General features: G+C 36.7%; 1 protein-coding gene across 4 annotated transcripts; it reads right to left on the minus strand.

Annotated features, from left to right (window-relative positions):
- Positions 1–242: 242 nt before the first annotated feature.
- Positions 243–10667, minus strand: LOC106658994 (allatostatin-A receptor-like). 4 transcript variants are annotated; one of them, XM_014381251.2, is made up of 5 exons: positions 10147–10667; positions 8224–8775; positions 2173–2302; positions 672–1055; positions 243–595 (listed from the first exon to the last, which is right to left on the minus strand). In XM_014381251.2, the coding sequence occupies exons 2-5, from the start codon at positions 8655–8657 to the stop codon at positions 329–331; spliced, it is 1215 nt and encodes a 404-aa protein (XP_014236737.1). In that variant the 5' UTR covers positions 8658–8775; positions 10147–10667; the 3' UTR covers positions 243–328. The 4 variants fall into 4 exon arrangements, with proteins under 4 accessions (XP_014236737.1, XP_023316300.1, XP_023316299.1 ...); XM_023460532.1 differs by having other exon boundaries at positions 8224–8793; XM_023460531.1 differs by having other exon boundaries at positions 10069–10667.
- Positions 10668–10710: the final 43 nt, after the last annotated feature.

The following is a 10710-nucleotide window of genomic DNA, read 5'->3' on the forward strand; positions in this document are numbered from 1 at the left end:
AGGGACTGTATTTCTCCGGACACTTTCAAAATATAAAAAACCGAATGAACGCTGCCCCTCCACTGCTGCCGATACTACATGCAAAATCGAGCTTATAAACAAGGTTTTATGCGTGAAATGGAGTATACGATTTTTTTTGCCACGATTGAAACTATAAACGAGCTTCCCGTTGAAAATTGAATGTAATACGAAGCTCGAGCTTCTGCAACCCTCTTAAGACTAAGTATAATAAATACATGCCTGATTTTCCTCGTATTTTCCTCCTTCACACTAGAGACTCCGTATTCGTTTCCGGTAGGTGGAAAATCGACGTGACGACTGAACTATCCTATAAAATGTCGACAGAACTGCAGCCCCTCGTTGTCACCTTGGTCGTCGAAGCTATATTATTCAGGTTGTGTGATTCCGGGTCGTCTTTGCAATAGCGACACTTGACCGCCTTGAAGAAGACTTTACGAAAATTTTCACTGAGGAAGGCGTATAGAAAAGGATTGACGCAGCTGTTGGCGTAAGCAAGCACGTGACTGATTATTTGTATAACTATTGTTTCGGACGTCAAGGGGTAAGCCTTCACGGACTTTACCACTAAAATAATCTAAAAGCCAATAATGAGCGAAATTTGTTTATGGCGTGGATTGGAGATGAAGGTGTAACATTAAGATAGAACTCACCTGTATGGGGCACCAACAAACGGCGAACACACCAACGACGATGAGCACCAAGCTCGTGACGCGCTTACGGCCTCGGCGACTCTCGGCGCTGACTCGCGACACCTTGTAAAGCCGCACGAGCATAAGCACGTAGAGCACGGTGATAAGCATCAACGGCACGACGAAGCTCACCGTGAAAAAAGTTATCTGGAATGCAGGCCAGTCTTCCTCCGACAATATACTGCAAACCGTCGGTATAAACGAAGGCTTTGATTCCGCTGCTTCAAGTGGAGGTGCTGCGGCTACGGGGGGTGTTCTCGCCACCGCTTCTTCCTTCTCTTCGAACGGCAATTGACTCGAGCAGCGCTTCAACTCGGTTACGTTCAATTTTTCGTAAACTTCATGCTGAAAAATGTGACTTTTACAACGGGATTTATACACACGTGCACACGTATAAAACATCCTGTGTCAATATTTTTATGGATATGGTATATTTTGTGTGTACGTGACTCCGGATTCAGTGTGAAAGCTTTTAAAAGTAACACCTTTATCCATAAACAAACTCGTTGCTAAACCCGATGTACACAACAAGTGGAAAAAAAAACAACAAGATTTATGGAATGCTACTCCCACGCCACGCCGTCTGATATCGTAAAGATAAATGCTGACAGGCTACAGTAAAATCCATGTAAACTTGATGTAAAATTGAATTGCGTGATATTTCGCAACCGATGTTTCGCTGGAAAAGTATATACATTCGAAAAATGTAGCCCCGCAAGTGCTTTTATAAAAATACGTGCTCGTACGACGGCATTATTCAGGAAAATTTTTCCAATGCTCTAACAATTCGCTGATTTTCTTTCGTAAACTTTGTACCGATCTGAATCTCGGAGCAACTCTGAAACTGCGTCATGCGTTAGAAAAGCATTCACATAAACACAGACAAGCTGAAAAATGGCATTGCGAGCTTCAATTAAAAGTTACTAATTAAATTGAACCGGCGACGAATGGCGTGACACACGTGGCACGAGCTTTTATGATTTCGTACGATTTCCATCTCTATAGTCGCGAAATACGCGTACTATGCGTGCGCGCAGTTGAAATTTCTATTCGAGAATAACTTTGCTCTCTTGTTTCGTAACTCTCATCTACTGTATCTCGGCTCCGCGCAAAACTTCTATTTCCGTTTATATAAAACATGAAAAATATATTGGGCATAAAATGTTGGAATAAAGTATCCTCTCGACGCTCTTATCTCGTCGATTTGTTTTTTAAGAGACTCAGCTGGCATGTGCGTTTATTATTCAGTGGCGTTAAGCTAACGCGAGCGCGTTGGACACGTGTCGGGGCTGAGAAAAACTCTGCCTCGTGCGAGTAACTCGAGTCTCGAGTGGTGCCCGAGTTGGAAAAACAAAAATTTTCGCTGGCACTTTTCCAAGGCTTGCGCGTGTGTATATGTGTAAGTGGGTGCATGCGTGACACGACGTTATCGCAGATACAGCTCTCAGACTAACTCGCTCACCTCGCCGTGAATCATGAGCACCGGTATCGACACCGTCAGTATGAGAATCCAAAGTGCACCGATGGAAAAAGCCGCGTTCTTCGCCGTCCGCCAGGATATCGAGTTGACCGGATGCACGACTGCCAGATACCTGTGGGAGTAAGTAAGAAAAGAAAAACAGTAAGAAACGTCGAATGAAAGGGAAAATCCAATCGTATCTACCGAGTATACAATGTATGTTTAAACCATACTCTACGGATCTACATATCGTTACTTATTTTCCCCATTTCAGAGCAATATTACCATCTAAAAGTATACGTGCAAGCTCCTCGCTGCTGAAATTGCAGGCATATAAGTTTAAAAAGATATTCTTTCGTCTTGCTGCATGTAAATCGTTGTTTACTGCAAATATCGCGTGTCTATACGCTCTGCCGTTTTATATCGACTAGATGCAATTAATAAATATAAAGCACAACGTTGAGGTTGACGTAGAGCATACATTTTGACCTTCGCTAACGTGTGAAATTAACGAGTTACAGGCCAGAGCTTGAATGAGCACATGATCGATAATAAATGTATTGTATATAGATCAAGTCTGCCAAGCACAGGCTTGCCTTATCGAGTTTCGAATAAAATTTCGCAGCTTTCGTTACATAGCTACGCCGGGTTAGGGAATATACATTAACTCGATTCGAAATTATTTCTTATTGTGAATCACGTTTCTGCGCTGAAAAATGAGCTCAAAAGGTTTTTCAATCGAACGTTGAACGAAAATCGTTAGTACCATTCGAAAGTTGGAACAGTTCATAAAGCACGAGAGGTGCATAATCGATAGAATTTTTCTTACTCTCTGTACTTGGGAACTCGAAGCCGAAGCTATTATTCGCACGCCCGGAGGGAATACACTAAACACACGGCAAAAAGTAGTACCAACCAAGTTCCCTCTGCGCGCGCGACAATGCGGAACGGGCGCGACGAGTATGAAAGCGAAAAAAGCTTCTCGTGCTCTTTGATTTCCCGATCGTAATGAGCACACGCTGCGCTCGCGCGTCGTCGTCACCATTGCATCTCTGTCTTCTTCTCGCGTGTACGAGAGAGGTCCCTTGATAGTACACGAGTGTGGCGTCTTTTTACCCTTTTCATTTTGTCTACGAGTAATTCCTGCATGCAGACCTACCGTTTATATGCAAACAAAGACAGAAAACAAAAAGAAAATATAAGACTACACTCAGTTTTCTTGATTCTTAAGTCTTGGCTTTATTACTTTTTTCTGCGGTTTCTGTAATACAATATCAAGTATATTCTGCTAATTTCAGCAAATATTTTTGACAGAAACTATGCGATACAAATTTTTAAAGTGAATGCAATTTCTTAATTTATGCTCTGGGATTAATACAAATGAGTTATATAAACAGCTTCAATTAACAGAGATTAATTATTATTGGTTTTTAATTGATTCGAAGAAACGAATGAGAAAAATGCATTGATTCGCAGTAAAATTTCAAGCATCGGCAACGGCTGATACCGTAAATTACGATTAATTGCACTTGGCTGTTCTTTAATTATCATTGCTATTCATTATAATGAGGTAACAGAAAAATTTTTGTTTGTGCCATTTTTGTTTTTATTGATTGAATCTAATGAATCTAATGAAAAAATCTAAAAGATCAAATGAAAATATTTCACACGATTGAATTCTCGATATAGAAGGAATTTAATTTTCAAGGTAGTAAAAATTTATCGGTGGTTCTGATTTTTTGCACAAACAATAAGCAGTAAAGTTCACAAGCGAGCGAACCATTCAGAGTATCGGAATTTATACCTTCAATTTTGATAGTATATATCTCAGTAAAGTGTGGGATATTTTCTTGATACGAAACAATAATAATACGTGAAATTGTAACACAAATTAGTAATGCATTTTTAAAAAAGTGAGTCAAGATAATTCGTATCTTTTGCAAACTTAAATATATTCTCTAGTAAATAATGTCAATCTCGGTTAAATAAAACCCCGAATAGTATAAAGGAAAAACTCGCTCTTCGCGGTTGATGCGTCACGGAAAAATACCACGAATAGGAAAATCGCGAATACGGCAACATTGCTCTTATGGAATTTCACGGGTTGAGTATACATAATGCAAAAAAATTTTAATATGCCAGCTAAAATTATAATTTTCAACGATATTCATTAAATTTTCAATTTATTTACGAAAATAATCTAAAAGCCGAGATTTTTTTTACGTCTATACAAGCGTCTTTATACAACTCTCTATATGGTGCGATTATTTTTAAATTTAAACATCCAAATGATCAGCATCTTTTTTAATTTTTCTATGGACACTGGTCAGCTGATTTTATTCACCGTTGCATGTTGGCCAAGTTGCGTATCACTCGCCAGAATTTTTGCTTCACTATATCTTATGGATAAGATTGTTGATTTGTTTTTGTCGAAACATCGGGACACTTTACCGTACAGTATTATTTTCGTTCAATAAGTTTAAGATTTGCAATTTTTGAGAAATTGTTTTTACTTTTTAACTTCGTTTATTTATTTTGGGAGACTTATTCTCAATCGGAGTCATGTTACAAATATTCACCTTTTGAGACGAATGAAAAATTTAACATAAAAAGTTACCGTTTAAGCCCAGTGACTATAAACAATTGTATTTATTATATCTTTATCAACGAAATTATAAAATGTAAGTAAATATCAAAATGTTTGGCCTTTAGCTCCAGTTAAAACCGTGAATATCGAGTTTTTACATTCGCGTACACTGAGGGATTGTCGGAAAAACTGCGAATAGCGAGGTTCTCCTGTACAATGCAACAAGTACGTGAAGCAGATAACCCTCACTACGCTTTAGTGCATAAGCTTTTGGATAAGGCATGTTCCTCGTGCACTAGTTGCATACAATATATTTAATATTTGGCACTCCAGTCTAAAGTTTTACTTCCGAACCAAACCTAAATATTATTTTAGACCTTTCAGATTGAAACCTTTATGGTTGGAAAATCCAAGTTTCGAGCACAGAGTATGAAAAGTTCTTTTGAGTTCTCTTTACGCTTGGGCACAAAAACTTCTGAAAAAGTCATCTGCCTCACACACTTATTACATAATATACTTTTCTTTCAACGTCCATTTCTACATTTTCAGATTGATATGATTGAACACATAATTTAATCAGAAATCTATTCCACTGAACCCATTAAGTCCGGGACGGACACATTTTTGATACTTTTTTGAACCATTGTACTTTTGCTAAAAATAGGGTCATTACTTACTAGTAAGCATATCCTACACAAAATTTAATAGCAGATTTTTGATATAACAAATAGGTCAAAAGTTATGGATGGTTTTATCCAAAAAAAAACGTGATTTCGAAAAAAAAATTTTCTTCTTTTCGAATTTTCACATGAAAATTTTTTAAATCCTGGCGTCTTCGGTACAAATAAAGCGTCCATGGGTCCTTTTCTTCAATTTATGACGATTCCGATTAGTGAAATATGATTTTAAGTACAAAAAATAGCAACTGGAAAACGAAAATATATAAGGAAATTTTTGGAATTTTTAACTCAAAAACGATGGATTCTTAGAATTTATCAAAGGAACTCATTCATCAGTAAATTTTTTTCCTCTAATCATTTCCATTAAAATCCGCTCAAGAATTTTTTTTAAAGTCGCTCAAAACTGATCTCAGGATTTTTTGAATATTGGCATTAAGGATGAATTTTGGAAAATTTACTAATTTTTGACATATTCTTTAAAATCATGCTCCGCATTAAATGTGACATATTTTTCAGACCAAAATAAATAAGCTCTGGTTTTGATATCATTTATTAATTAAATGCCTTATTAACCATCTGTGTTGATGAAAGTGGTAGTTTTTTGAAAAACAGACCGCAATCACGACGAGCTCGAATTTTACGCGTTTGAAGTACTCATATGTTAAAATAAAGAAACTGAGCGCTAGGCCAATGATTATCTCATAAAGACCTTGAATTTTAAAAGTACTCCCCTAATTAATACGTATTTGTTTTACTAAATCGCAAAGAAAAAAATATTTTCTTTGCTGCAAAAATTATTTGCAGAGAATAATTTCCAAATTGATTATGAATACAAAAAACTAATTATTAAGTAAGTCGCCATTAGTTATAGAGTTTTTTTCATTGATTCCCATTGAGGATCGCTTGATTTTGAGTATTGAGGGAATTCCTGCAAATTAAGATTTCTTAAAATGTAATTTCTAACTTTTTGATCATGATGCATTCAAAGTAAAGAAATTTTTTACCACAATTGTTAGTCTTGTGAGAAACAACAAAAAAATTCTTTGGCTAAAACTTCTGAGCATTTAAAAAAATAAAAAATTAAAAATGTGTGCAGAAATTTCTATAGATTACTGATGAGCGAATTATATTTTACATATATGTATATTTACTAGAATAATGTAGTCTTTTTCAGGGAAATCTTTTTTTGGCGGCTAGTATATTACTGCTCTAGACCGCAAAAAGCAGAAAACCCCCTAACGGCCAAGGTGAAGCCCTGGTCAATAAACATGTGTTCCGAAGTTTTTTCCCACGTCTAAGGCCAGTATACTTTTTTCCATATTCATAAGGAGATCCTTTTATCTCCGGGTCCTCAAATGTCCTGAAAATTTGTGTGTGGTCTTCTGGTACCTAATGATAAAGCCCCTCACAATTAGTTTCATCCAATGGGTCTTTTAACAACATTTTCAAGCATCATGAAGTTGTATTAAAAACATCATTATAATTAAAAATGTTGTAAAGGGTCCATTAGATCAAACGAACTATAGGGGGCTTCATCATTAGGTACAAAGAGACTACACAAACATTTTAAGGATATTTGGTGATCGGGAGATGAAAGGCCCTCCTTGTCAGTTAACCAAAAACAGTTTCTATCCCACTTTGCTCAGTATCAGAAGAATTTTCAGTTTTCCCACTCTTACCTGAAATATGAAACTTTACCGCTTATTTCAGGCCTACAACTCGCCTTCGGCTCGTGCTATAATCAATCACTCGTATTGCTAAAAAATCATTGTCGCACTCATTGAGAAATATACTATTTTGGGACGCTGATATAAAAAACGGGTTACCGACATAATCTCCGCGACAAAATCTCCGGTGACAAAATCTCTGGTGACAAAATCTCTGGTGACAAAATCTCCGGAGACAAAAAATCACAAAATAACCCAAAATAACCCGAAATAACCCAAAATAACCCAGAAAAGTAATAAAATAATATTGATAGATACCTAAAAAACATGAAAAAATTTTGAAAAATGTGGCGGAGATTTTGTCGCGAAGATTTAGTCGCGCAAAGATTTTGTCGCGGAAATTCTGTCTCCGGAGATTTTGTCGCGCTCCCATAAAAAACACATTTGATTATTTTTTACACTGTTTAATAATTAATTATAATGCGCGTAAAACTTACACCGTTCTTATCGAATAAATTAAGGAAAAAATTACGATTATAATCGAAAAAAACATTAATTTGTGTTAAAATACTATTGCGAGAATTAATATATTTCCATTGTAGTAATATTATTGTTTTTGATTCAATTTATATTGGTTTTTTCTTAATTTCGTTTGACTATCCTTAGTCACATGAATTTTACAAAATTGAAGTTTCGAGGAAATCAACGATAAAAGCTCAAAACTTTATTGCCAAGATGAAATATCTTGTATGTTTTTTTGCTTACAAGCGGCTGGGACAAAAAGTTTTTGCATTAAAAATCAATATTCAATATTTAATTGCATGTTAGAATAAGGTATATGCAGCAATTAAACAGTCCCTGTAAGTATTACTTATTGCTGCACAACATAAAAGATAAATGTGCACAACTACTGAACAAAAGACTATGGAAAATATTACGGTAAGAGCAAGGTAAAAAAGAAAGGAAAGGAGCCAAAAAACGGCGCGAAAATTTAAGAGCATCTAATTATTCGACAACGACTCTATTGGTTTTTAACTTTATTAATAATGGTCGTCGTTGTCGTTCTGTTCACGGCGGGTATATTAAACCGAGGCTTAAGACCAGAAGCATGAGTGCTTACCTGTCGATGCTCATGAGCACGAGCGTGTAAACGCTGGCTGCAGCTGTGACTATTATGATGTACTGCACACACTTGCACCAGACGTTACCAAACGGCCAGTAGGGCATGACAAAGTCTGTCGCGGTAAAGGGGATGCAGAATATCACGAAGAGCAGATCAGCCACGGCTAAATTTATAATGAGTATGTTGGTGGTCGAGTGCATAATCGGATTGGCCGATATGAGCACTATGACCGTCGTATTGCCAAGGAAACCGAGGATGCCTATGAGGCCAAATATTATTGGCACGATGATGGACACGACATTTTGAATGATGGCAAAGTCTTCTTCGTCGATATCGTCCAGCTGGGAATTGGCCGTATCCTCCGGGAAGCAGCCGTTACTACTGTTGATGCTCAGTGCCAGAGCAGTTGTGGCAGCCGTCGTCAAATTCATCACGGACTTTTGTGGTTTTATACAAAAGGAAGCTGAAATGATGGCGATGGCAGCTACTTATTCTGAAGTCGCTGTTGTTAACAAATTGACTCAAGGCCTGTCCAAAGCTGAGACAGGGCTGCAAGCATAATATAAACTACGACAATTTTAGGAGCTCTCACACTTATTTCCTGACCCTATCCAGCTCTGTTTAAGTGTAATTGTGATTTTGAGTTTTTTATAATACGTAAAAAGTGCTGTTGGAATGTTCAAGACATGTTATTAAACTTTGTAATAGGAAAAAAATGAATATCTGCCTTTTTTTCTTTTACTATTGGCATACTACAACGCGACAGCTAAGGCTCGCAGCAATATAAGGTAGACTCTATATATTCATCGAGGCGCTGTATTATGTCGAGAGAGAGAGAGAGAGAGAATATCTTGACCTAAGCCAAGGCAAAATTTTATTTACATCGCGAAAGCGGCAGTGCTCGGGTATAATGAGAAATTGTTTACATCGAAACTTCCGAAGCTGTTGCTGCTACTGCTAAACACGTATAAATCCAAAGTATACTTATTGTAAAGTATGTATCGTTCTTTTTTAATATTTCAGATATTGAAGCACGTAATCTATTTGTTCGATCTTCAATAAAAATAAGGACCGTAGCTACGAGCTTGTGTTTAATCGGTAAATAAATGTAAATGTATTTTTCAGCAAGAGCCGATATGCAGTTCGTCAGAGCTTTTTGGCTCCAGGCAAAGGTGCCAAACAAATGAATAGTCACGGTTCACGTGAAAAAAGAGACGACAGAGAAAAGCGAATTAAAATTTTTTAGCTTTCGAAGTAGGCCACTGTCTCAAATGTCAAAATACTCAGAGTGCAACCGAGCGTAGACGCCTTTTGGAATATTATTTTTTAATGAATAAATTTAAACGAAGCAACCTAACAAATTTTTTGAATAATTGCTTTTTATATTCAACAGAACACAAATAGTTCGAGCTTTAAAACATTTAATATAATATATTCGAGCTTTTTTACAAATTATTTTCTTTGAGCTTTCAAATCAAAAAATAGATTGAATTTCGGTATGTTTCATTTTCTAAATTTATGCAGATTAAAAAAATTCACGACTTGTATAAGACACAGTTAGCCCCGAACATTTTCAAAGCTCGGCATTCGAAAAAAAGTGATTTTCCTACCGCGGGAAACGCACATATTACTTTTAAACTCGATTACTCTAAAACTAATCGCTCGAGAGCACGCGAGTGACAAATAATATTTATTTTAGGCCTCATAAATATCGTGATGCGCGTTTTAATTTTACTGAAGCAGCTCACAGTTGATTATTCCAGCAACACCTCATACATTAGAATAATGACGAGTGAGATGTGCGACGTAAAAAGAAAAGTGTGTATTTTTATGTTGCGTTACTTGTGTGCCAGGCTGATTTTGCCGATTTGGTGGTTCTGTGACGTTGATTGACATTGAAATAAAATCTTGAACATTTACCCAGCCCTGTCTCATGACCAATCGGTCGAATTTTCGTACACGAATTGCGGCACTAATATCATGGTTAACTAGCCATTATCTTGCAGGCTGCTTGTTTGACACACTGCTTATAATAATTGTATTGCACATTAACTCAATGATCGATGGAAATAACTTATACTGCATTTCTTTAAATATTTGCACTAATAATTGAAAAAAACACTCCAAATGTCAGCTGTTTTTACATCGAATTACCAAAATAACATGAGATTAAACGAAGAACACGTTTTTTCTTTGAATCTGAACATCATTTATATTGCGTTTTACCGGAGAAAATTGAAAGCGGTTTTCACTTAAGATGAATTTGCCGCATGTGTCTAGCCGCGCATAAGAACTCTAACTGACGAGACGACCGCTCGAGCACCCGGTTGAATTTTCATCGCCTAAAATGTACCCGCGTAGTCTGCCGACGCCTGCGCAGAGCTTAGATCGAGGCGTGTTTGAAATTCCTTTAAGTGAGCACGAAGCTCGACCGACGGGTGGTAGGTGAGCTTGCAGACATATCATACGTTAATATATTAAATG

The sequence above is a fragment of the Trichogramma pretiosum genome, unplaced genomic scaffold, assembly GCF_000599845.2.
Source record: "Trichogramma pretiosum strain Unisexual culture from Peru unplaced genomic scaffold, Tpre_2.0 scaffold5, whole genome shotgun sequence".
Taxonomy (NCBI): Eukaryota; Metazoa; Arthropoda; class Insecta; order Hymenoptera; family Trichogrammatidae; genus Trichogramma; species Trichogramma pretiosum.

What these genes read in the sequence shown, in the direction of transcription:
- LOC106658994 (XM_014381251.2), bottom strand. Translation starts at nt 8,657, where the DNA reads ATGAATTTGACGACGGCTGCCACAACTGCTCTGGCACTGAGCATCAAC. An exon ending in GTGCTCATGAGCATCGACAG is followed by an intron (nt 2,303 to 8,223) that starts GTAAGCACTCAT and finishes TTACTCCCACAG; the next exon opens with GTATCTGGCAGTCGTGCATC. An exon ending in TGCTCATGATTCACGGCGAG is followed by an intron (nt 1,056 to 2,172) that starts GTGAGCGAGTTA and finishes CACATTTTTCAG; the next exon opens with CATGAAGTTTACGAAAAATT.